This window comes from Micropterus salmoides, unplaced genomic scaffold (genome assembly GCF_014851395.1).
Source record: "Micropterus salmoides isolate LMB-PRFRI ecotype aquatic unplaced genomic scaffold, ASM1485139v1 Ms_hic_scaffold_5, whole genome shotgun sequence".
NCBI classification, from domain to species: Eukaryota; Metazoa; Chordata; class Actinopteri; order Centrarchiformes; family Centrarchidae; genus Micropterus; species Micropterus salmoides.
In genome coordinates, this window is record NW_024044237.1 from 22965038 (window position 1) to 22991609 (window position 26572).

Below are 26572 nucleotides of genomic sequence, written 5' to 3' on the forward strand. Positions count from 1 at the left end.
GTTGGTAGCACAGGAAGAGAGGGATACTTTTTCCAGAAGCTGCTTGGAAACCAGAATGAAGCTGAAGGCACACAGGTGGCTTAAATAAAGTATATCATATCTTATCTTATCTTATCTTAAGTAGTGACAAAAAATATATGCTTTCCTACATTGAAACATGATTGCTCAGAGAAATAAGTGGCTGTCACCGAAGACTGATTTTGCATATCCGGCTGCATTTGTCTGTCAAAGTACTTCTGCAGGATGCTAACCATAGGGAAATGCTATTGCTCCTGCTGTTCTTTGACCTTTGCTGGTCACTCATAATATGAACGTGTTCATACATTGCTAAAATTGTATCCTTCTTACCGCTTCTGATGTCTGACATTTTCTTACTTGATGACCTGTAGGGCCTCTCTCTCATAACCTGCCTGTCCTCCTCCTCTGTGGCTATGAGAGGCCTCATTGTCATAGCATGAGACAAAAAGATCCACAGCAGTCAAATTAATGGCACATTGTGCCATGCAAAGCAGGCCCCACCCCAGACGGGGGAGCCTAATATCAAAAACCTTTTGACTTTACTTACCATTTCACTGTCTTCTCTCCTCCGCGTGCACTGATTAGTGTGGAGATCATTGAAATTCAGCCTCTCACTTAAGTGTTGCCAATAAATTGTGTCTTTCAAGTCAGCTGAGTTAGGCCGTCTGCTTAGAGTGAGGACATTTCTTTTAACAAATTACCAAAAGGCATATTAGAAACAATATTAATGATGCAAAACTATTTGTTTTCTGTAAGCTTCCTTGTATCCATTCTTTGCTTATGAAATGATATTATGTGGGGTTTAGGGTTGTTATTAGAAGGCTGTTACTGTTGTTTGTCTTTGAGATCACTTCTGGACCTGCATGCAAAGAAAGTGTGTCTGTATACAGCTCTATACTGCTCCATTGTTATATTGACATAAATAGGAAATTAATCCTTTTGTCCTTGTTATTTACTGTTCTGCTTTTCCTTGTCATTCATAAAAGCAATTTCTTACATTAAGGCGTACAGTTCATTGTATCTAAGTTTTGCTTCCTTGGCATTCGGCACTGAAAGCTTGGGTTGGGTCTGTACTGTATATTTGTGTCCGTTGGAGTGTCACATAGTTGACCTTGCTGTGCCCTCTTTCATCAGGTTTACAGTGCAAAAAGTAGCACATGGGCATTAAAAATACATGAATTAAAACCTGATCCACAGCCTCCTTAAACCAACTTTGCGTCACTGTTTGAAATGCCATTGAAACAAAAAGAGGCAAAGGCAGACTTAATAGTTAAATGGTTAATTTTAGTTAGTTACTCTATTTGGTCCAAATGTAAATGAGACCCCGGACCCTTTTGGGGGTCCTAAGATCAACGTTAGGGGTCACAAGAGTATTAATGGGATATTAGAAAAACGTTTTTGCCCTTTTCTTCTATACTTTCACCTCTTTGAGAACTCTAACTGATCCTTTTTTTGATGTCATGTTACTTAGTAAGATGATTTACAACTGTCTGTTGTTTATAACACAATATTTAAATGAATAGTGTCAAGTAACAGAGTTTGTATGGATTACATATGAGTTCTTCACATGATCCCCTTTCAGTGTTAGTCATGAATTACCTTCCCTTCTGTTACATCTCTGTGGAACTACAGAAGGACAAGCAGTTAACATCACCTGGAGGGCAACGTCCCGCATCCCCATCCACTACACTGGGGCGCAACCGTTCACCATCTCCAGCCCCCAGTTCCACCCCAAAGAGGACCCCCTCCCCAGCAGCAGCCAAGTAAGACTACAAGCGTAGTCTCCAAAACAGCTTTAGTGATATTTGACTTAAAGTTTTAAAGAGGGTTTGAATGCAGCCTGTCATTTAGATTTCATTATGAAACACAAATGGACACAACTCCCACTTTCTTCTTACAGGCAAAGTTCCAAGACACGCCCACCCTCACCTGGTGCAATGAAACAACGTCCCCCATCCCCCCAGCCTAAACCTCCACCTATCCAGAAACCAGCTCTCACTCCAACAGGGCCCCCCACCTTGCGAAAGAGGGACTCCAAGTCCAAGGATCTGTGTCCTGTCCAGGCGGTGTCTCCACAGTCCTCTGATTCCAGCAAGACCAAAGAGAAAGATGGTGAGCAATTCTCAGTGAGAAGAAAACAGTCTACAACATAAATTTTTTTATTGTACTTCATAAAAATATATGAGGTCTTTCATATTAGTACAAAACAAGTAATACACGTCTATATAAAGGCAGAATTGATAACCTTGGTCAGCTGACAGATTTTAATTAGTCAGTACTAATATTTGCAAAGACTGATCGTTATTCTGGCAACCAGGATGTTTGCACTGGTGCAGCCAGACAGGCTGGGAAGTGTCCCAGCCAGACAAGTAGAAATCTTTTTCATTATGACTAAATAAATATACTGATGTTCTTAGCCATGCAGGTCCAAGCCTACGCATACTCCCAAAAAAGATTAAAGTAATTATTTAGTTCTCTCTGGTATTTTACTGAAGTACATCTTTTTCCAGATAATTATCTATGAATAATGCAGTGTCCCCTTAATCTGTTACAAGTGGAGATTGTTCCTTAACAGATGCTTCTTGCTGGTCATCATTCATTGTCCAGACACTTGTTACATTTACACTTAACCTTATACATACTGATCTCAAGGGAATGTAAAAGAAGGAAATAAAAAGGCAAGATTGTAAATCAAACTGTTAAAGCTGTGAAAATATATAAGAATATTGTTCTAATTTTATTATTATCTCCTTTTTTTTTTTAGTAATTTTAGCTAAATTATCCACTTGCGTGGGAATCAGAATAATGGAGCTCTCCTTGTTTGCTTTTGAACTCTCGCTATGTCTCACAGCAGCACCTTGACTTTTAGCAGAAGAAAAACTTGTGTGATCGTGGCTTTAATTATGATCTGTTTAAATAGACAGATCATATACAGAGGTGTGTGTGTGTGTGTGTGTGTGTGTGTGTGCGCGCTTGTGTGCTGCAAACTGAGGTGGCAAGCCCAGTTTCCAATAAATCTCAGTGCCGCAGGAGACCTATTAAGTTCCAGCTGGAGTTGCATCCTGTTTCAGATCTGGGGGTATTTCTGCTGCCACCTTCTGCAGAGGATCATTCGCTGCAAGATAAACTGGCTTAGTAATGGTTTAATGCTACATGCAACAGAGCAAGGACTGTTATCCACTGTGCATCAGAAAGATGTGAAAACAATTGTTGCAGGTGACACAGTTAAGGTATGCCCATGTATGTTTAGGAGTGTATGAAAAGGCAAAATACTGTATCGCTGTATTTGTAATTTGATATCATCAGATCAATTTTAAACATGATATAGCATATTTTTCTGGGAAATCGATTTAAGCTTTATAAGTATAAAATAACCAGAGAGGAATGTCTGTTTTTTTTATTATCATACAAATCAAATATCTGACTTTAATTTAAAATCTGATAGAAATCACAATATTTTCACACAGCAGTTCTGCTCAGCAATTGGCCTAATACACACCGATATATTAATGGTTAATGCTAAGATAGAAATGGAATGCCAAAACTACTGACACATTTATTTTTATCTAATGGTATGTATTCATGTTTATGTATATCATATTGCTCAACCCCATGTACTGTATGTGTATTCCCACAGAGAAAAATTGTTCTTTCATAGATGATCATGTGAAAGTTACTCCGTATCAGGCTGCTTTCTTCTCTATTCTGTTTCTGTCTTTCTCTGTCTCGGCTGGCCGCCTCCAACAATCTAGCTTTCTTTCTTGTCTCAGTCATCACTCATCCTCCAGTCACCAGCGTCCAGATGCTGTGGCTTCATGTCAGCACTACATTGAGAAATGGGTGACAGGGTGACCTAAAGGGCTAAACGTATGTTCTATATTTGTCTTTCCACCTACCAAACTCTAAAGCCTCGACGGGCACCAACTCTGCAGCAGAGGCAGCCAAGATCCTGGCGGAGAACCGCAGACTGATGCGAGAGCAGAAAGAGAAAGAGGAGCAGCTCAGGATACAGAGGGAGGAGGAGGAAAAGTAAGGTTTCTGGGATTGTTGGGCAAATATCTTGTTCCTGTCTCCCAAAAAGATTTTATTTTTTTTATTTTGTGAATGATTGTGATGCAACACATATGATATCTGCATGTGCCCATTAACAACAGTGTTGTCAAGGAAATTGTAGTTTTTATGATGTGAAACGAAAGCATGTAATGTAAGTAAGTTTGCATTGGTTTAAAAGTTTGCATACCATATACATGCATAAGAAAAATGGGTAATGTCACTAGTTTCAACCAATAAAACACTGCAGGTGTTTATTACATGGGCATTAAAAATACAATTAGCATTTTGTTTTAACCAGTAACACCTCTAGACTAAAAGTATCCATACTGCACTATTACCCCTACCTGCCACTTTATTTGTCAGCATGCTTTAAGCCATTTGCGGCCCTTTCTTTACCATCCCAGGGTGAGGAAGGAAGAAGAGAATCGTTTAGCGGAGGAGGCTCGACTGAAACGAGTGGAGGAGGAGAAGAAGCTTGCAGAGGAGAGGAAAATCAAAGAAGAGGAAGATGCGCGTCTGGCAGAGGAGGATCGGGTGAGACTGGCCGAAGAGGAGGCACTGAAACAGGCCGAGCTCCAGAAGGAACGCGAGGAGGCTGAGGCCAAGGCCCTGGAGGAGGCAGAGAGAGTCCGTCAAGAGAGAGACCGCATCATGCAGCAGAACCAGCAAGAACGAATGGAGAGGAAGAAGGTATGGATAGATTGATGGAGAAAATCTTCGTGTTTTGCTTTATTGCTTTATATTGATCACCATCGTTTGCTGCCCTACTGCCTGTCTCTGCAGATCAAATGTTTTTCTTAATTTGTGTTTAGATCCTAATAAAACTAATCAGTTACAAAAATCTGCTGTTTTTCCATTTCAGAGGATTGAAGAGATAATGAAGAGAACAAGAAAAGGGGAGCAAAATGACTTGAAGGTGAGCGCACAGTCATTCAGCGCGTATGGCTCAACCACCTGCACTGAGTGAGTGTTAACATGATGTTTGTGTCTCCTGAATAGAGAGAGGCAGAAGATGATGATAAGGAGGAGAATGAAGATGATGGGGACCAGATAAACTCTGAAACCATGAGTAAGCATTCTCATCCTCTAGCTTTCACATTGCTGGCAGTTTTAGGATGTCCAAGTGCATGAGGAGTCGCACATTACTGCGTTTTAAATTGGTCTGTCACTGAAAGTGATGTTTTCCCCTCTTTGTGTTTGTTTGCATATACTTTACATAAATTGCTTGCTTGCGTGATTTTGCATAATTCTCAATGTGACTTACGACTTGTCTCATCCAATTTTGCTTCCTCTGGTGATTTCATAGGCCAGACAGATGAGCTCCCCATAGAAGCTGACGCAGATGAGTGTGGTCTGTCTTCTGGTGAGCCGGTGGAACAGCGAGAGGCACCCCTGGGCAGTGTGAATGGAAAACTGGAGACAGACAACAAGGAGAATAACAATGGCATAAGCACAGATGAGACTCAGGCAGTAAGGTATGACTTTAGATGATGAAACCCACACGGAAACTGGCCTTTTTTTTTAATCAATTACCACAAAGATGACTTTTTTTGTGAATGATAGTGATACCTGCATGTACGATAATACAATTCTGTCATCATGCACTCACTTCTCCATCTCTTTCCAACCCCCCCCCACCTCCCCCTCTCCAGTCCAGCACCTAAGGGCCGCCACGTCGAGGGATCGGAGTTCCTGAATGAGCAGGACTCCACCAAGGTGGGATTGGTGTCAGGTCTTAACGGTAAATCCAACCAGTGGAGCTTTGAGGAACTCATTGACCTGAACGTCCACTCCAAGACTCGGCCCCTCATCGACGCAGAGGACTGTAACCAGGTCTTGATTAACTGTGACGGGAGCTCAGATGGGACCAGGGTCGCCTTCGAGGACAAGGGAACCCCCGTCAATGCCCTGCATTCCTCTAATCAACCCATAGAAGCCCTGTCAGGTGAGGAGTCAGTCACACTTAATCATCTATTGGGAATTTACACTCTTTGACATAGTCTTCTTTAAAGATAGACTGTAACTCTTTTCTCCTGTGTCTCTGTAGAGATTTGATGCTGCAGCCGCCGCTGAGAAGCCTCTTACTGTTACTTATTGTGTGCACTCGTAAAGGTCTTGTCCAGCAGAGCTCCTTTAAAAAAAAAAAAATCCTCTACCTGTTCCAAACAGCTTTCTGATCTTTCTCCTCCTCCTCTTCCAGAGGGAGGAGCACAAGGTGAAGCGGAAAGACCACCCCAAGTGCTACATTTGCACCCTAAATGATGAGGAAACAAATATTACAATATATGTAAACAAAAAAAGCGTTAGGCTTCAGGGAAGTTCCATATGTTCCTTCAACGTGCTTGCTTCAGGTCTCTTTCCTCTTCCTCTTGTGTTTAGTTCTTCTCCAGATTTTTTCTGTGTTGTGTCCAATGTTGATGATGTTTTTTAAGAGTTCTCTTTGTCAGGGGTGTATTGATGTAATTTATTAATTTTGGCTTCTGTGTTGTTGTAAGTATTATATGTTTAGTCTTTTTTTTTTCTTTTTCTTTTTGTTTCTCTTGTATGAGAAAATTCCAGGACACATGCACATTAGGCTGTTTGAACTGAATATAAGATTAATATTGTGAGTTAATGGAAGGAACTTTAATACATTCTGTTCTGTCTGGGCTTTGGTGGGGATAGCGTCCCAGGTTTTTGCATGCGATTCATCTAAATTTACTTGACCGGCTGCTTTTTGTAGCATCCAGCAATATGGCCTTACCACTCCCCCCCCCCAACTTCTAATTCTTAACTGTGAATATACTAAATTGCTTGTTCTGAAGCTCACACACGCACACTTGAGCAATCATCCGTCATGTGCTTACACTTGAGGAGTTTATTCTGTATTCACACCACTTCACCTCACAGAGCTGTGTCCTTTCAGACCCATTTATTTTTGTACACAACAAGCACCTGTCTGAGCGTCTGTCACTGTTTATTCTTTGACCACCAGAGGGCTTCAGGAGCACCAACTCCAATTGTAACATTTGAAGCAGATCTACATTGCTGGTCATGACAACACTCTAGTGTATTCACATGTTAAGTGGGTTTGTTATTTTTTTACATATGTATATAGAATTTATGTTTACTAACAACATCATTGTAATTTACACCAGAAGAAGAGTTGCATCGAGTTTTAGTCTCATCTTGAGCTACAGTTTCAATAAGCGTAACTGTAACATACTACTAACAGGTGAAGTCCATTAGTTTAATTCATAGCTGCTTCTGAGCTTCTAAAGACGTTATGTGTTTGTTACTGAACTGAACATGAATGTACAGCTGTTCCGTCACGATGACCAGAGTTGCCCCAAATCAGGCTTTCAATTATCTGGTTTTAACTTAAGCTGTACCAACACATCCACTAACACTTTTCCATCTGTCCTTCTGTCGGTGTGGCTCTTTCATTAATTACATTTATTTCTCATTAACCTTTTGAAAATTCCCAACACATTAGCTGCTACATCAGACAAAAATACATTTCAACTATTTTGTATAAACTAAAATTTGGCGTTTTTTGTTTATATATGAAAATACATTTCTACATATATTTAAGTGTTATTGTATTGTGTATAAATCAGTATTAGGCAAATGAAGCCATGTTTAGGATGGGGTGGTGTCAGGATGTGGATAATCTGCATATGTGACTGTGCTATAACCTAGGTTTCTGTTTGACTCGTGCCCTATGACCAGGTAGTCAGGTCACATTTGGGCAGCCTTGAAACCCAAAATTTACATAAAACCCTCTGCAAAGCATGGGGCCAAGTGGGGACCCACTATTTGTTTCTCAAAATATGGTGTGTGCATTTGTGTGTATGTTCGAGACACATATCCCCAAGCACTTATTCTAAATATGGGCTCAAGTTGACATTTTGATGGCAAGCAGAGTTGTTACAGCCTTAAACAACATGTCTGACCCATGATAATGGCTGTGCCTCTTTATGATGCTTTAATGTCGTTAAAATATGTTTTAGATTATGTCAAAAGATGTGTGGATGTTTTTGGTTAGTTACGGTTGGTTTATCAGCTCAGGTCGCAAATATTCTACTTTGTAATATGAGGCAGGGCACGTCCTCCAAACAGAAAATGACGTGGGTCAGACATGTTGTTTTCTGTCTCTTCTGGATTTATAAAATGTTTTAAACTCTTGAATTTCCCTATGCTTGAATAGTCCAAGCACGAGGTTTGGGGACCTTGATTTTTGCCTTGCTGTCTGCTGGATTTCGCACCCTCTTGCTAACTCAAATGTCTTTGTACATAAAGACTGGGGGCTTTTAGATCTTAGCTTTGATTAATGAGCTCAAAGAATGTAACAGACTCCATAAACCGTCCTTCATTATTTACCATGTCTCGCAGAGCTGCCTCCTTTTAGCTTTCATACATTATTCATCTTAAAAACATGACTCAGAAATTACTCGCTATGTTTAAACTCACTGGTTTACTGAGGAGAGGCTTTATTGTACAGATTCGAAAGAGAGTTGTGTGATATTCTGGAAGACAGTCATTTGTTTGTTCCTTCACAGATATTTAGAAGTCTCATTCATAACCCAAAACCTGCTTATACCCAAACTCCCCACAAACCTTTCCTACTCCTTTCCCCACTCATGAGTAGCACCTGTTGTGGGGCTGTTGTAGCTGCTGCTCGAACAGATACTGTATCTATTCCCGGTCCTGCTGCATCTTTGAGGGCTTGAGTACAGAGCTGACTGCTCTTAGTCCTTAACGTTGTCTATAACAATAGGATAGAATGGTGCCTTAGATTTGAGATTTAGTATTTTTATTGAATAACAGTTAACTATGAAAGCTTGTCCTTACCTCGGCCTCGACAATCAGTCCATACAACCAGGGCAACTTTGTGAATATGAATATTTCTCTGGAAGATTTACAAACCTAACAGCGCCCTGTCCACAGATAAAATTTGTACTGTAAATATATCTAAAGTGTACTGAGATGATACAAACTGTTAAAACAATAAAGTCTTGCAAAAATAGTCCTTTGCCATGTTTTTAATTGCTTGCTGAAATGAGACTTCACATCACTTCCTCCTTTATTCTTGTTTTACATTTAACTTCACTCAGAAAGCCTTGAATACATGTTTATATTTCAGCATCAATCTCATAGACTTGATGTGTATTTGAAATTCACTCAACATATATTTTTAAATTCTCATAATCCATTCAAATATTCAGAGGCGTAAACGATTATTAATCAAAGCTGGTATGTATGAGCCGCAGAATGCATGGGAAAAGCATATTCACTCTGAAAGATTCCAGTAAGGCACTGAAAAGGGTTTGTCTTATAAAGCTGCTCTGGATTAGATTAGACTAATAGTGCATATATATCACAATCCCAGAATTCTGCCGCCATGTTAGTATCCAATCCTGACACTGGAACAAGCTACAATGTATATGTAGATAAATGATTCAAGCTAGTGCATATTTAGTTGAAATAGCCTCTACTCTGTCAACCTCGTGAAGCGACGTTTAACCCAAATTGACTGTTTAGACATTTTTATGTTACTTCAGAAACAGAATAACATTTCTGTTCTGTTATCAATTCACACTCAGAAAACTCCCAAACGTATAATTTTATGAGAAGTTGTGTTTTGCAGATTAACAGCCAACTTTGGTGTAATTCCACTGTAAACAGTGAGCCTCTGCACAGCTGATTGTGCAGCTCACACCTTCTTGGCACAGTCGGGGCAGTAGATGTGATCTCCACTGATGACAAAGCGCTTGTTGGCCAGCGAGAGGGAGCACTTCTTGCAGTTGAAGCAGTACTCATGCCAGGAGTATCCCTCGTAGTTCACCACATTGGTGCCGTGGCCAAACCCTGCGGAGACAGAGACGGAAGGACGTCTGCCAGTCAGCAACGCTAGACAGGTAATGATGCTTCCAGATAACAGAAGAAAACGCAGCGTTCCTAACATTCAGCATAGATTGGTCTTAAATTCTGAAAATATTTAGATCTCAGATCATAAATTAACGCTTCTTGTTAACGCTCCCTTACTGGAATATTTAAACAAGGAAGTTTGAATTCCAGTGTGTTGACACAGGTATGGTATGTTAAATTGGTTTCAAATATACTTTTACCTCAGTTCAGTTTTTGTCCATCAGATTATAAAATGAGTGAGGAAAAAAATCAGAAACACTTTATTCTACAGGTCTGTAACATCCTAATACTTTTCTAAGAACTTTCTTGAAAATGAGTAATTTGGTTGTAATTATGTGGAAAATAGGTTTCCTTTCAAGAAACATTCTCAGTTTAAACCCAATTAAGAATCCGTTTATTAGTCATGTATTAGAAACGGCATGCTGATATATGTTAGATTGAATTTTAACACCCACAAGAAGAAAGGAAAACAACAAAATTGAAAAACTCTGTTTTCCATTAATGCCACCATGCATTCTGAGTGCATTCAAGACAATAACAGTGTGTGTTTGCCACAGAAAGCCTACCAACAAGAACATGTGTTTATGCTGCCCTGACCTGTGATTGGGTTCTTGCATCCATGGCACTTCTTGGCCACATCACTCTTGAAGCAGTCCACGCAATAAACATTGTTCTCATGGGAAGTGAAGCGAGTCCCCGCCAGAGTTTTGCGGCAGGTGTGGCACACGAAACACTCAGAGTGCCAGGGCTGATCCTGGTAGCTGATCCCTCCAGAGGTGATGGGCTTAGACAGAGGAACACTTTGATCATGATCTCAAACACGGCAGGGCTGGAATACCTCTTATTCTGAATGAACGTGGGTAAGTGAGCTGCTTGTACCACAGTTTGATTTTGAATAGACAGTACAATACACTGTAGGTAAGTAAGTAAGTAAAATTTATTTATATAGGTGATATATTAGCCCTTCCAGACTACCAACCTGATGAATATTTTTACAACCACTAAAACATGCACATTGATACAATCGGTGCTTGTACCTGCTTGCAGTGGAAGCACTTCTTGGCAAACTTCTTGTCATGGCATGGGGCACAGTAGATATCATCGCCCTTGGTCAGGAAACTCTGTGTGCGGATTGGCTGCTTGCATTCAAAGCAGGTGAAGCATTCCTCGTGCCATACCTTGTTCTTGTACTCCACATTCTGGGATCCTAAAACACAAACGTAAAGTAGAACCAACCATCTGTGCTGAAGGTTGATGGAATTCAGCCTCTCAACATTTCCCCTTTTGTTTTCTAATAAGTCATGTTTTTTTAAACCATATATATTTTGTATCAGCTTGTTCCACCTCTTCATTTAAGCTCTGTCATGTGTCATGTGTATACTAAGTGACATATTACAATCTAAGTCTCCACCTTTCCATCAAATAGAAATATTCAACATGTTTTGTGCATAATTTGTGTTTTATTTTCTGGTAAACATTTTAATTTCTTTACATTTGGTAACTTTGGGATCTAGAATACTCCACTGCAGGCACACTATTAGTTTATAATGACTCATCAGCAGACTATGGCTTGTTGAGGGATCAATGGATACTAAGTGGCACAAATGAGGAAGCCAGCTAATCCAGGACCTCCAGGGTAACTGGTGTTAATAATCTCTATTTAAATTGCACTTGATTTACTTACACAATGCTTTATATATAGCAAAACAGAAGTCACATACAGCAAAAAAGTATTACAAAAAAGTAGATGGAATCAGAGGAAAGAAAAGATTATACAGATTTAGTAAACCTAAACTTCTCAGGGGCAGTAGTTGAATGTTAAGAAGCCTTGATGTCAGTACAATCTGCCTTTTAATTCTTTAAAGCCCCTTAAAAAGTGTTTCAAATGCTACTTATTTCTCTATAACATGAAATATTTGTGACTGTAAAAGCAACAATTAAAGTTAAACTTTAGAGAAAAACACCTTTATGTTTTAGTCATTAAGAAAATCCTGGTTCAAAACTCAGCTTATCTGCTTCATCAGGACTGTTCTGATAAGCAAAAAAGCTTCAATTATCACCAGATTTTGATTCAAATGTTGTTAAACCCGATGTGTGTATCACACACAGCCAACTGACCTTCAAACCAATAAGAGAAGCACAGATAAAAACACAATTACAGTCTCATGTGAAACAGCCAAATCTGCTCTAGCCTTGGCAGAAAAGTGTGTGCTCATGTAGAAACCTGGTTCCCAAGGCCTTTAAAAAAACTTTAAAGTATAATAGCAAACCCACCTGGCATGACCACCTTGTAGCAGCCCTGGCAACGATTGCCATCCTCCCTGGAGCCACACTTGCCACACATAATCTTGCCATCATCCCGGGCGCTGAACGGCTCGCTAGCCAGCGGCTTGTAGCACTTGGCACAGCGGAAACAGTCCTCATGCCAGTAGCGGTTCTTATGGTGCAGCTCCTGAACAGAGAGAGGAGGCGCAGGGGTGAGCAGAGGTGCCCTCACTAAGTCTTCATGCAGACTTCATTAAAGTGAAGTTTGTTTACTTATCATGTGGACTGAGGCTCAGGGCCAGAATGCAGAACAAGCCCATGTGGCAGGCATTAAAGCGGAGATGAGGTGAACTGGGGTGTGGTGAGCCATGAAGGTGTTATGGGAAATGCAATATAAAATATTTAAGCCTCATTAGTAGTAATGACACATCTTCTTCACACATTTTAACTGCCTGTGACTGAGTGGTGTGAGAGTATTTTGGGAGCAGAGACCACTGCTGGATGACAGACAAGTTATTTAACAGCTTGAGACTGAAAGCTCTCTGAATAGATAAGAGATGACTGAAGAAAAGACACTCACACATTGACACATCTTCACTTTCTATCTTTCACTTACTCTCTCGTTTTTTGTGTTTATGTTAAGGTAGAAAAATTCACAGAAGACAATTTGACATGTTACAGTAGGAAAAGCGAGGTTTGTTGAGTTCCAGGTGTTTTATTAATCTAAAACCTGAAAAAGATATCTGTGTCCCACAAACACATCATTAGATGTCATGTAATGGGACATCACTGTATTTACTCTAATGTTGTTCTTAGAATCTGTAGGAATTCACAGAAACAAAAAATAAACATGGAGTTACTTATATCATGACTTCTAGCGAAGTTAATTGTTGTGTGGTTAGTTGCTGTCCAATAAAAACCATGCATCTCCAAATTTAGTTACTTTAAAACTGAAGTGTTAAGTGTTCCTTTAAGGGTTAAAATAAATAAACAATTTAAAAATCCATTGTCTGAAAAATGCATAATCAAAAAGCTTAAAACTGGGTTGTCATGCATTCAATTAATTTAAAGTACAAAAGTTCAAAATGTGCTTAAAGTACCAAAAGTAGAAGTACTCATTATGCAGAAAGATCCATTTTAAAATAATTTCTTTCATATTATTGGTATTATCACATTGATAGATTATTGTACATATCACTTAAATGTTATGCGGGCGGCATGTTGGTCCAGTGGTTAGCAAAGCAAGAAGGTTGTGGGTTCAAACCCCGGATTCCCCGGCCTTTCTGTGTGGAGTTTGCATGTTCTCCCCGTGTCTGCGTGGGTTCTCTACTCCCACCAGCCAAAGACATGCGGACTAGGTTGATTGGTGACCCTAAATTGTCCTTAGGTGTGTGCGTGAGCGTGAGTGGTTGTTCGTCTATGTGTGGCCCTGCGATGGACTGGCGACCTGTCCAGGGTGTACCCCGCCTTGCGCCCGATGTCAGCTGGGATTGGCTCCAGCCCCCCTCCCCGAGACCCTGTACGCAGGATAAGCGGTTGACGATGGATGGACTTAAATGTTATAGCTGGTAAAGGTAGGACTATTTTTTATTACTTTATACACTGCTGGGTTACTTAATCTATAGTATTAAATTATATTCTATTTGTAGATAATATTTTGTATTAATTTTCTGAATCTATCTCTAAAGTAACTACAGTTGTAACAACATTTATCAAAGATATGTAGTGGAGTTAAAAGTGCAATATTTCCCTCTAGAATGTATTAGAATGTTTGTTGTTTATTTTTACGCTTTTGTACTCTTTCATTTTTTATTTCGCTCAGACAAACTGTGTTTTCACCTTTGAGTCGGCACCAATGGGGCGTCTGCACTCTGCACAGGTGTTGGCGCAGAGCTTATCGAAGCACTTGGTGCAGACGTGCTTTTCGTCCTTCTTCACATACTTCTTCCCATGCAGGTTGTCCCGGCAGTAGTAGCAGTCGAAGCGATCAGTCATGGTGGAGGTGAGATAACTCCTGGGACCTGTGGGAACACGTGCGACTGTCAGAGTCCTTCCTGCCTACGTGACTAGAGGTTTCCTGTAGACACCAGGTGGGGTCAGTGTTGTCTTTTCCAACATGCCCATGATTCTCTGAACAATGCAAGTCAGAGCTAGAAGGTCTCATTCAACAACAATGAATACATTTTATATTACCCCATATAGCTGATTACAAGTGCTTTACAGCTCAGAGAAAAAAGGATATGTGAACAAAAGCACAAAAAAAAACTAGTAACAAAATAAGAAAGAAAATCTGATGTTCAATATAAAAATAAGCATTTAATGACTGAAGTTTGGTGAACAACACAGTGATGACCAAGGCAGTTAGTGTAAATCTGACCTCTGTACCTTAAAATGTAAAATATATCTATGCAGAAACTGGGCAAAGTATATTTTACGTGTGTTCCCTTTAACATTAGTAAAACACATTGAGATGCAGCTCTAATAGCAGCATACCAAACTGATGAGAGAAGTGTGAGTGAGGTTAAAAAGCAGCCCACAGATGTCTACTTGTTTGCATGCTTTCTGGCCTGCAGACTTTTTATCAAGCCCTCCCTGGAAAGCTTATGTCATATTTTTAGACCATCTGGCTCATTCCGTTCACCCCCTGCCTCAAAGACCTGCCCCCTGAGTCCGGCCCACACGTTCTCTTTTTGTCTGCATTTTGGCCAGGTCAGTTTATTAGCTGTTTATGTAAACTCTTGTAAACTGAGTTGCCTTGCTTCCACATTCATCAACATTCCTGTGTTTGCATCACAGGCGGTGTCCACTGGGAGCAGACTGAGTAGTTTCCTGGTACAGCTGTTGCATGTAGGGCGGAGTGTTTGGACATATTGTACTTTATCTACATCACTTTAAAGCTTTTGTCTCCATCGCAGGGTGTCAGGGAGAGCAGCCGAACAGTGTGTGAACTTTAGCGATTTATTGAGTGTGACAGATATCATTTTAATTCAGGAAGTACAGCAGGAGCGATGGAGGAAACAATGGGTGGAATGGCATTTTATCCAAGTAACCATAGGAACAAGGACAATATTTACAAAAGGGGACTGCAGTCATTAAAGTGGGATGTGGTAAACAGCCGCTTGAAAGAGATGAGCCTCCCGGAGCGTGGTATGTGCCCCTGGTGTGTGAGGACGGGTAGATGGGAGAGGGTTTGAACTATCTGCAGCTGTGCTCCAGGGATAAAGACCGAACTGAGGGCTGAGCCCTGACACGCCCCACTCCGCCTAAAGTCACTGCTTTCTAGCAGGTTATGGAACTAAAACAGGAAAAACCCACCCAGTCCAACACAGTCAATCCTGTCAAATCACACACACAATGCTCGGGTCTCATTACTGAGCCCAGAGATCTATTTTAGACATGCACCCTCTATTTAAAATAGCCTACAATGACCTGCCAGAGGGGTCAAATTCAAAGAGATGCTGAGTGATGACTACTGGGACTATATTGTGGCTCCAGATGAGACCTGTCCAGTACTTTAATCCTTTGTTACAAACAGTGTGACAGCTGCCCCCTTTCAAACAGGCGTGGTATGTACCGATGTTCAGCCATGGAGGGAGTGGAATATACCACTGCGGTCCCTGTGGGGAGCTAGAAAGGTCAACGTGAGACCAGTTTGAGCGGTGAGTCAGAGAGTCAAAGTGACTCAGACAGCATATCAGCCAAATTAAAGCTATCATTGTCAAAACTTTCTTGGATAATGACAGCGTATTCTCTTGAAAGTAACCCTCCAACAAAATCAGGCACTTTTTGCTATCATGGTGCTTTGGAGAAAAATAATTACACACTCGTGTTAACAAAATTAACAAGTTCGTTATAATGACCTTCATCTGAAAAATAACATAATTTGGTTTAGTTTGAATCTAAATGAAAAAGTCTAAATCTGTATCAGCGCGTCAATATAGCACAGTAAAACGGAATTAACCTAGAAGGGGAAGATTCAAGCATTGTAGCTGTTCATTTTGCTGGGAAAGTTTGTTTGAACATGTTCCATGACAATAAAAGCTCCAAAAAGCTCAGTGGACCTATGAGCTTAGATTATATTGTTACGTATTGTTGCTGTCCATTAAGAAACAATCGTCACAATTTTGTGATTTAAGATAAAGTGAAGCATTAACTGTTGCTTCACAGGCAGAGGATATCATCCTACTTATGGCAGAAAATTGTGTCTTCTTGCTTTTATGCATGTTCTTTTACTATTATTATTTTTATTACTATTATTATTACTAATTTTGTTATGGCTTATAGATATATATATTGTGTTTTTTATCCTTAACCTTCCTTCTTCTATACTTCTTATGTCAGTCCATCCACATTTACTAGGTCTAGGTTTAGGTCAGAGCTGTGAGATTGTTTAGTGTTTTCCCCCTCTTGTTGTTCCTCTCCTCTCCTGCAATGTTCATTCAAGGCTGAGAGAAGATCTCTGTTCCCCAAAACATAGAAACCTAGACTGCATAAATGATTATACATCCCTTTGCCAGGGGCCAGACGCCCGAAGCTGCCCTAGGCGGCAGGTCTCTGGACCAGCTGTATATGTGTTTTAGTGCTTCTCCGTTTATTCTCTTTTGTTAATAAAGTCTTCAAAGACAACGGTTGGTTGTTACTCAATTATTTGCTTTATTCCTCACCAGCAAGATACAATTTCCACGACATTCTCAAGCTAAATAAATGCATTATCATAAAGACGAAAAGAGGGCTGTTTCCTAAAATCATAAAAAGTAATTTTGGAGCATTATATTAAAAATAATTTTAACAAATTCACTTTAAATCCAGGACAATTCCTCCTGAGCTTTGAATGGAGGCATGCCAGTAGCAGTCAGGTTTACATCTTGCACCGGATTACTAGTAACACATTCAGTAATAGTATCCAGCGTTTTAAGTTTTTTACCTGAGTGTTTGTAGAAAGCCATGTTCTGTTCCAGTCAGGAGGAAACAAAGCAGGAGAAAATCGACAATGTAGGGACAGGAGGAGTAGCATCCACAGAGGGTCAAACCCAGAGACCACATGCCTCATTAAGTTTTGAAGGGCTGTATATACCCCACTGTGACACACACACACCCCTGACCCCACTTCCAAATCCAACCTTCGGCCCTCCAGTCCTTTTTAGGGTATGCATTAGAGATTAGGGAGGATGAGAGAGAGTATGATGCACAGGGGATAGATTAGGTGATAGAGACTGGATTCCACTGCTGTTACATCAGAAGATAAAAAAAAAAGAAGAAAAAAGTCACATAACAGATACTCCCACTGCCCCGACATAAAATGTTTTGTTAGAGAGTTCAGAACATGTACGGATGTCATGCTGGATCATCATAATTCAAAGGGATGAGTCACAGGAGGCGCAAATTGATATTACTGACTGAGCTGAGGAGAAACAAAGTGTGGTGGAGTGTTATATAAGTATCTCTTCTTATATTTTCACATCTGTCTATGTGTGCATACATACCGTCACATCACATTTTCCAGGAGATGATGTGGTATGCTCAAAACTAAACTGTAAAGTGAGCCACACTAGAATATTTTAGGATGGGAGAAAAAAAAATACTGTCAGTGATGAGTTTCTATCTCTGTGATTCTTATTCCAAGAGAGAGCATTTCCTTTAAAGCCTCAGGAAACACCCAGTGCATTCCTGCTAAAATCCTCTCACCAAAAATGTATGCTGTAACCCGTTCAAAAATGCTTTGATTCATCATTACTCTAACTAATCACAGCTGATGTTAATGTTATAATTAAGAAGTTTTAAGATGTAACTTTATATTTTGCTACTAAAAAATTATGTGAACCAGATTCTTCGTATTTTTTTATATGTGATTAGTGATTAAAACTGCAGTAACATTCCCATGAATCATTTGGCTTCTGATCTACCATGTCTCTGGTTACGTTAGGTAACTAAAACTACTTGGTTAAGGTTAGAGAAAGATCAAGGTCATATAAATGAGGCTTTGCATACCTAACCATCTACATTAACCTGCTCCTTAAACCTGCAATATCTTTGGCCACTGGCATCTGAAACAAGTTGTGACCATAATACTGACAAAACCTTTTAGGTTAATATGGTGAACTTGTCAGCAAACAGTTGCTTCTTCACTACTTATCTTCTCTATATCTTCACATATATATACTGTATAATATTTTAAGGCTGCCTTTTTTACACCTGGCTGGGGGACTACCAATGAAAATTTTCACTTTTTAGCTAACTCGGGTACATTTACATTGTTTTAATGTTGATTAATGTACACTGTCCCTTTTCAAATAAATAAATAAATAAAATAAATTTGAATATTGTAACTCCTCTGTACCTATTGTAAGAAGATCCTGCACTAAACATCTTATTCATTTAGCTTATCCAAAGCATCTTACAATTGCTATATATGTCGTAGGTATGTCACACACCTGGAGCAACTAGGGGCTGAGTGTATGGCTCAGGGACACATTAGTAGATGTGTCACAGTGAGGAATTGAACCCCTGTCTCTCACACCAAAGGCATGCATCTTATCCATTGCCCCATCACCACCCCACCTATACCTAACTGCATAAAATACTATATTTCTGCACTTAGATAGCTACTACTGCTAACTGCATTTTATTAGCTTTGTATCTGAACTCAGCATAATGACAATACAGTTGAATCTAATCTAATCTAATCTAATTTACAGCAGTTACAGAGCAACGTAAGCATTCATTTGTCCTGACTCTTTATCTCTCACTAAATGCTCCACAAACTGTGTCTGTCTGCTGTCCGGTGATGAGCATATAGTGGCAGAGATTTTTTTTTGCTGAAAGCAGTTTCCGCCTGCATCCAAAAACAATGCTGTGAGAGCGGTGGGAGTGAACCATAATAGCAACACAACAAGCTGTGGGCTGGAAAATCAAAACATTGAAATGAAGGAAGCTAAATGTTTCTGCAGAGGTGCAGGGAACTGCAGAGTGGGTTATGATAATTTTCTGTGAGTTCATCAGATGAGTGATGCCGTTCACATTACAGGTAGTAATTTAAGCCACTGTTATTATGAAAAATTAAACAGATTTAAGCTGCTATTACTATTACTGCCAAATAACAATCATGATTAAAATCATTATGAGCTTCATCATCTATTCTGCAGTGGAGCAAATGTGGTTCCACCGACTTTACTCTGATTGGTTTGGGCCTTTAGAGTCAGCAGAGCTTAAATACAGAAATATTGGCTCATAACAGGAATCAGAGGAGACTGAAAGCCTCGAGAGTCTGGCTAATACAGGAAATAAATTAGTTAGACTCATGGAACCATAATACTTTCCTTTCAAAAACGGAAGACTCGTCTCTTAACTATGTTAAACAATCGTCTTCATATATCAGACACAAAACAAATCAATGCAGTTAGCCAGCTTGTGTGTAAGTGTATTTTGTGTGTGTTTGTGTGCTTGGTTGTATAAAGGGCAGCTGGTTGTAATTACAGATTTGATTTGGTCCATTACCACAGAGTACAGCATTATGTCTGTCCTTTTATAATCTGTCAGCTAATAACTCCAAACCCACAAAAACTAATTAATGAGCAAGAAGGCGCCACGACAACCTGACCAGTACACGATCTGCTCTGTTATTAACATCAGGAGATCTGTTCTTCCTCCTCTGTTTCTTCACACTCGTGTTAACATTTAGATTGTTATTGTTTCAAATGTTTTCATTTAATGTGGATTTTGACAGTCAGAGGTTGGGCAAAACAGACTGAACAGGTGATACAGATCATTTTTAATCTAACAGTTGACAAACGGAATAATAATGATGATGATGATGGTGGTGTTGAAGAGAAAAAAATTCTATACATCTTCCTAATATATCAGAGATGCATCATTACTGGGTTGCAGCATTCAACAAATAAATAAACATTGCATAATGCAGAATAAAGTGCTTACTGCTGTTTAGAAACTCTATCATAATTCCATTGGTAACAATTCTATGTCATTTGAGTTATCAAAGTGCTACTGAAACCGATGGAAGCACAATTAGCATTAGCTTAATCTAAACAATGAAGGTTGTTGTTACATGTTATTGTATGTACAGGATGAAATCATAGTGTGCGCACTATTTACAGCCAAATGGTTGACAACAAATACTTTTCAGCATATTACAAACATGCTATTACAAGCTACTTTTAGGCTTTTTATCTTCTTGGTTTATGCCATAAACTGTATTTATATTATTTAAGAGTCTATAGCAAGCATGTCATTTGTATATAACATAGAAATAGAGTTTGCCATTATTTCCCCTGTGTTAGCCAAATATTAGGTGAAATGTGAGGTGATCCACATTACTGTACAAAATTGGCAGTGTAAATATAATGAATATTGGGCAGTTTGTCATTGTAGTTTATTTGTTTTCACAACTATCAACAACAGCAAAATCCATCATCTCCATCATCAAAACTAGAATTACCCCCCCCTACTGTTGTTTGCCTCTGCCAACCAGTTGCAGTTTACATCCATGTCTGTCCAGACTCATGTAATATATGTAGTGAATACTTGGAAGGAAGTAAATAAAAACATTTATTGGCTTAATGGAAGTTACCACTAAATTCATATATGATTCCAGTGAATATACATTGTTGAACTGATTAATGAAGGATTATCATAGATGTATTGGCTAAACAGGAACATGTGTACTTGATTACTAAAGATGGGGTCTTATAGAGTAGAGCAACACAAAATGTGGTGCTTTTGTTTTCTACTTGGATTTTTAGATGCAAAGCTTCTCTATGAGCTGTAGCTGAAACTCACTCACAGGATCATCATTCGCACTTCGTTTTTTGCAGTCACATGATTCAGATGGTTGAGATGGAGGAAAGCCTGTACTATGGTAGGTCGGATTTGAGGTCACAAACATCTTCTAGGATCTTCAACCAAGTCCAGTTGCCCTTGATTTTAACCCACCTTGGATTGGTATGACCTGGATGACTGAGAATCTTCACAGTGTCACACATTTAACCTTGACTCAAAAGTGTCAACCAGCTGTGAAATATAGTCATAATGTTCTATTCCTGTTATGGCAAAAAAAAAGTGTTTTTCCAGGACATTATGATGTCACAGTAAAGTAGACCTTTTGGTTAAAAAATGTCATTACATATTTTGTCATATAACATGTTTGTCAAGGTCACTTAGAGGTCACAGTGACCTTGACCTTTGAGTGTCACCAATCCATTGTCTGACCAAATGTGAAATATGGTAATCAATTCTTGAGTTATGACCAAAAATGTGTTTTGTGAGGTCACAGTAAGCTCACCGACCTATGGTGCGCTGCATTTTTTCAGTTTGTCCTTCTGTCTGATGTTTATGCCAAATTTGAAGAAATTCCCTCAAGGCATTCCTGAGATATTTGGACAGACAGACCCTTCAGTCATGGCTGTCGGCAGTGCAGACAAAACATTTCCTGCATTAACATTTGGTAGACACACATGACTAACTATTGTAAATACAATTTGTTTAAATACAAGCGGTTAAATTTGCATTTTAAGCTGCAGGGCATATATGTTTTCCTATTTTCCTTACATCTGGTTTCCCACTGTCTACTGCAAATTAAGAGTCTCATCTGGTAATGGTGTTAACTCTACCCAGTGACTGCTGGAATGCAGTGCCATTCTCCCCACCTGCCATGTCCAAAGCCCCCGCTTTTATTAGAGCAGAAAAAACTCCTGATATGTTGGAACAATAAACAAAACTACAAATATGTTTTTTTTTCTAAATAAGAGAATCCTGGTTAAATACATAGGCGGTGATGTGACTAATTTTACATTAATATATTTTGATGGAAAAAAAGGGCATAAAGGCATTAAAATTGTTTTTGCCACTAACGGAAACAGACACATGCTCTCTCACAAACAGCGTGTGCTTTTGAAACTTCTGTTGTGACATGTAAGCATATCATGATTTTTTTGGTAGGTGTTGTATCTTGGCTACAAGCCCATCACCTCTCAAATCTCTAAATGATAGATTTGAGGTTTGTCAGCAGGAAATCTGGCCTGTACTTCCTGAACAAATGAGAGGAAATCGCTCAGTGTGATTAGAACAGGCACCCACACTCACTTCACTGTTACCAACAGCAACAAAAAGCCTTGTCTCTATGTCTGAAAGCTCATCTCTCAACATGACCTCTCGCCCTGGACATCCATGTGTCTCCAAATCTGGTTAGTGGGCAGACAGACCAGTGACAGACTGAGCCACACTATCTCTGTCAGGGGAGCAGTGACTCACCATGCACACCCACACAAAAAAAACACACAGTGTCAAGACAAACAGGACATAAACATAAACTCTCATTTGTCCACACACAGAACTGTATTACAACACAGACATAAGGTCATTGAGTGACTGAAGAAATTTGGGTGGGGCTGTAAGACCCAGACATATTGAGGTCAAATATGCGTAGACAAAAGGCCACGAGGGGAGCTCTATCAACACAGTAACACTCTGTCCAAAGGATATGTCTTGGAGTGTTGCTAACAAACACACGCACTTTCAGATAAAGCCTTCGCTGTAGGCCAGCAAGCACTTCAGCTCTTATTGGTCTCACATGACTCAAGCCTCTAAAAACAGAAAAAGTCAGTCCTTCTTGCTGACGTGTGGAACAATATTTTTCAGCAAACAAGTAACCTAACGGTATGCTTGACTATGGATTTTATATTTTAGTAAGGATACACATAAAACATCAATTATGCATGAACAGTGCATGTCAATTTTTGTGATGTGAGGTTTTTCCTAAGACTTGCGTCACTCAAACCCTTAGAGTCAAAGTGAAGTTGCATTTTCAACACAGAAGGCACCATAAAAAATTTTTTATCTCTGCCTTTCACCAAGAGGAAATAGAGGATGCCAGTTTTTAAGAACACATACAAATCTGTGGTGGTACAAGATACAATTACTCAAGTTCTGTAATTAACTTAACTGTTCTTTTACTTTACCTGAGAATTGTAATTGTATGCTACTTTATACTTCTACTCCACTAAAAATGTTTTACCTTTTACTTTGACAGCAATAGTTACTAGTTACTTTACAGAATAATGTTAAACACAAAACAAATGATCAGCCTCTAAGATATGATGGTTTGTTGTGGACTTAAGCCTAACAGTAGGCTATATAAAGTAGTTCAAATCAGCTCCATCTCAAGCAACTACATCATTAAAATGCTGTAATAAATAACACTGGCCATTTTGTGTAATGAGTACTTTTGCTTTAACTATATTTTGAAGGCAGGCTTTAACTTGTAACAGAGTGAATTTTCAATGTGTTATTGATATATTTACATAAGTAAAGGATCTGAGTAAGTCTTCTACCGCTGCATGAAATCATGAACCCACAGGCTTCTTCTCTTAAAAATCTTACATAAGGCATCCAACCTTCTCAGTCTCTTTCATTCTCTCTTATCGTGGCTCTTGCTCTCTCCTCATTTCTTTTCCACTTCCCCCCTCTCTTGTACACAAATTAATCCTGTGCAATTTCAGCTGAGGCTTTTCTCTGGCTGAAGAGGGGAGAACAGGGAGTGGACAGCAGTACAGGATAAGTAGCACTACATCCACAAGAGAGAGCATTGCCTCCTCTCAGCTCGCTCAGCCCACAAAGACAAACAAGCAGCATTGCCTATTTAGGAGTAGTGCGCTGGGCTGGTGAGAGCATTGTTCCATGTGTTTCATCAACTCTGTCATCTACACTCAGGCACACACCCTCTCTTTCAGCCTCTGTCTCTCTGCTCCATCTGCAAGAATAATTGATGAAACTCTCTTCTCAACAAAAGCATGCCTCTGCCTTAATAAACTTACGGGCACCAATGCTCCCAGTTGCCTTAGTGTGGCAAATGTCCTGCCTTTGGCCCACTGGAGAGAAGACCCCACAGGAACTGACATTCAACAGCTTCAATGAAAATGATTGATATAAATTATACACTATACATACCAGGCTTTATGAATGAATCATCTGTAACTGTGCTTTTAGATTTGGACACTGCTTTTCAGCTGATTTTACATCAAAAATTTAAAATAAAGAATTCTAAGACACATATTGTAGTCTTTAAAGTGATTTATAAATTGCTGCAAAAAAAACACTTAAAAATCAAGTCCTAGAGAAAGAGCAGTCTTTTCAAGTCGAAAGCGGGTTAATTTAATACTCAGTAAAGTACAAAATTTTTATGAGTTTTGAAGGATGGTGAAGTCATATTGGAGCCACAAGGAGGTCGAGTGTTCCAGAAAAGGGGCTGTAATCTCCAAGTCTCTTTAATGACATCAAGCATTTGGTTTGGCAGCTGCCCAAACCAGAAGGGAGGAGAAGGAAAGCTGATGTATGTTTTAACAGTTTCGAGGCACACACGGTACCTTTGGGCTCTGCTGTTCAATATACAGAGGCCAGCAGCACAATAATATCACTACACACCTTTTGATCTACAAGATATAGATCTAATGTAATCCAAGAAAATAGTCCTGCAGCGATTATTCCCTGCATTACATTACACATTCGGACATTACAGCATGTATGAGGGAGGGGTTGTCAAATTATTAGGTACAGTTAACTTTATAGCACAGAGCAACACAACAGTTTCACTAATGATGTCCTCAAGAAGGACGACAGAGCTGAATCTACACCTCTATGACACTATGTCAACAAAATGAAATATTATCAGCTCCATTAATAGGTCTTTTTATTGCAGGACTATTGCATCAGGTTACACTACATACTGTTATTGGTTATCAGTGGTGAAAGAACTTGTGTGAAGTAGCAATACCACACTATTTATATACTTGAGCACAAGTCTTATTTATAAGCATTATTTTAATGTTAGAGCTGAGTTAACTTTAAGTGCTTTATATATTTTTGTGAGGTTTTGGTTGTAACAGTGCATCATATTTTCCAAATATTGTATAATATTGTATTATTGTATAATAATTTAAAGAGTAAACAAGTACAATATTTCCCTCTGAAATGTATAGAGGAGTAGAAGTATAAAGTAGCATAAAATGCTCATTCTTAATTAAGTACCTTAGTCCTTGAATACTTTTCCATTAAAGTTATTATATAGTATATAGCATTATAGTTTTATTATCAACAACGTCGTTTTTCACGTTGAAAGGAAAATCCATAGAATAAGACTCACTCGGTGTCAGAGAACAAATAGGCTTCATTTTGTTAACTGATCCAAAATATAAAAACATGAACATATAGGATGGACGTATAGAGATATAGGCAGATAGATAGCCCACAATACATGCCATTGCAGTGCCAAACAAAGCGCATCACCTGTTACGCACATTTCAGTAGCCTATTTTTCAGTAAGTACCTTCAGTGTAAGAGAGGATGTAACTGACTCTAATTATGCCGGAAACCTCCAACAGATAAGATAATAGCAGCAATCACGCATTTGGCACAACTGTACTTAAATTGGCCAAATAAACAGCCTTGTGGTAAACGTCTTCAGTTGTGCTGCCTGTTTGTTATCACCTGAAGTGAACTGAGCAGCTGCCTAATAATCGGAGTTAAACACAGCTACGGTGTTGGACTCACCTCTACAAAGCGAACAGATGAGCGTCTACACCAGCAGTGCGTCCGGTGGGCTTTGCTTAGAGGTAAAAATCTGCGGAGGCAGCGCAGCTTTAAAAGACGAGCCGAGAAAAAAAAAACACATCTGCGGACATGAGCCAAACCTCTGTAAGCTCTTGTAAACAATGACCTCAACCAGGAATTTACAAGCTCTCTTAGTAAAGTTCTCATTGGCGCTGCACTCCAAGCAAACGGGATCATGCAGAAAAGAAAGTCAAAACTTTTTCTGCATCAAGACCACTGAGACTTAACAATTACATTTTTTGTGTGTGTTAGAGGCAGGCCTGCATTGTGCAGGGGTCTGCACTTATGATATGAATTATCATAACAACATTTGAAAATGTCTATTGTTTACAAAAGATGAGTGACTTGTCAAGTTGACACACTTTTGTCCTACTTCTCTGTTGGCCCCACTCGTCTCCTTCTTTGGTAATGAATAGAGGAATTACATCAAGATGACTCATTCTCAACCCGAAGTAAATACACGCAGCCTGTAAACGTAACCCTCAAGGTTAATCCATCACATTTACAAATGGATGATGAAATGCCCAAAAGGTGTTCCTGTTATATAACACAGATGCCAGCTTTTAGATCAACCGCGTCACTGAGACTAAACAGCCGTTTGCATCACAGTTTGAATCTCCATCCACGGAGATAAACATCTGACTAAGTTTAAGAAAGAGGTGAGTGAGGATTCATTTGTTAGTAGGCTACAGTGAGGGTGAATATTTGA

General features: G+C 39.4%; 2 protein-coding genes across 13 annotated transcripts in view; one reads left to right on the top strand and one right to left on the bottom strand.

The window, feature by feature from the left end:
* The window catches only part of map7d3 (MAP7 domain containing 3), a 27513-nt gene extending 18434 nt beyond the window's left edge, over positions 1 to 9079 (top strand). For all 11 annotated transcript variants that reach the window (XM_038700037.1, XM_038700038.1, XM_038700040.1 and 8 more), the window contains 9 exons: positions 1651 to 1781; positions 1919 to 2130; positions 3927 to 4047; positions 4476 to 4761; positions 4934 to 4987; positions 5071 to 5140; positions 5378 to 5546; positions 5724 to 6016; positions 6119 to 9079. In XM_038700037.1, the coding sequence (XP_038555965.1) occupies positions 1651 to 1781; positions 1919 to 2130; positions 3927 to 4047; positions 4476 to 4761; positions 4934 to 4987; positions 5071 to 5140; positions 5378 to 5546; positions 5724 to 6016; positions 6119 to 6126 (1344 nt within the window). In that variant the 3' untranslated portion in view covers positions 6127 to 9079. The remainder of the gene's footprint in view (positions 1 to 1650; positions 1782 to 1918; positions 2131 to 3926; positions 4048 to 4475; positions 4762 to 4933; positions 4988 to 5070; positions 5141 to 5377; positions 5547 to 5723; positions 6017 to 6118) is intronic.
* fhl1a (four and a half LIM domains 1a) lies at positions 9080 to 25957 on the bottom strand. 2 transcript variants are annotated; one of them, XM_038700050.1, is made up of 6 exons: positions 25804 to 25957; positions 14086 to 14267; positions 12256 to 12433; positions 11019 to 11188; positions 10579 to 10765; positions 9080 to 9921 (listed from the first exon to the last, which is right to left on the bottom strand). In XM_038700050.1, the coding sequence occupies exons 2-6, from the start codon at positions 14239 to 14241 to the stop codon at positions 9767 to 9769; spliced, it is 846 nt and encodes a 281-aa protein (XP_038555978.1). In that variant the 5' UTR covers positions 14242 to 14267; positions 25804 to 25957; the 3' UTR covers positions 9080 to 9766. The 2 variants fall into 2 exon arrangements, with proteins under 2 accessions (XP_038555978.1, XP_038555977.1); XM_038700049.1 differs by lacking the exon at positions 25804 to 25957 and adding an exon at positions 17171 to 17322.
* Positions 25958 to 26572: the final 615 nt, after the last annotated feature.

Excerpts from the sequence above, each read along its gene's own strand:
- fhl1a (XM_038700049.1), bottom strand. The coding sequence starts at position 17,192 with ATGGCTTTCTACAAACACTCAG. Across the intron at positions 14,268-17,170 it reads GGCTTTCTACAAACACTCAG|GTCCCAGGAGTTATCTCACC; the intron begins GTAAAAAACTTA and ends GTGTTCCCACAG. Across the intron at positions 10,766-11,018 it reads AGTGCTTCCACTGCAAGCAG|CCCATCACCTCTGGAGGGAT; the intron begins GTACAAGCACCG and ends CCTCTGTCTAAG.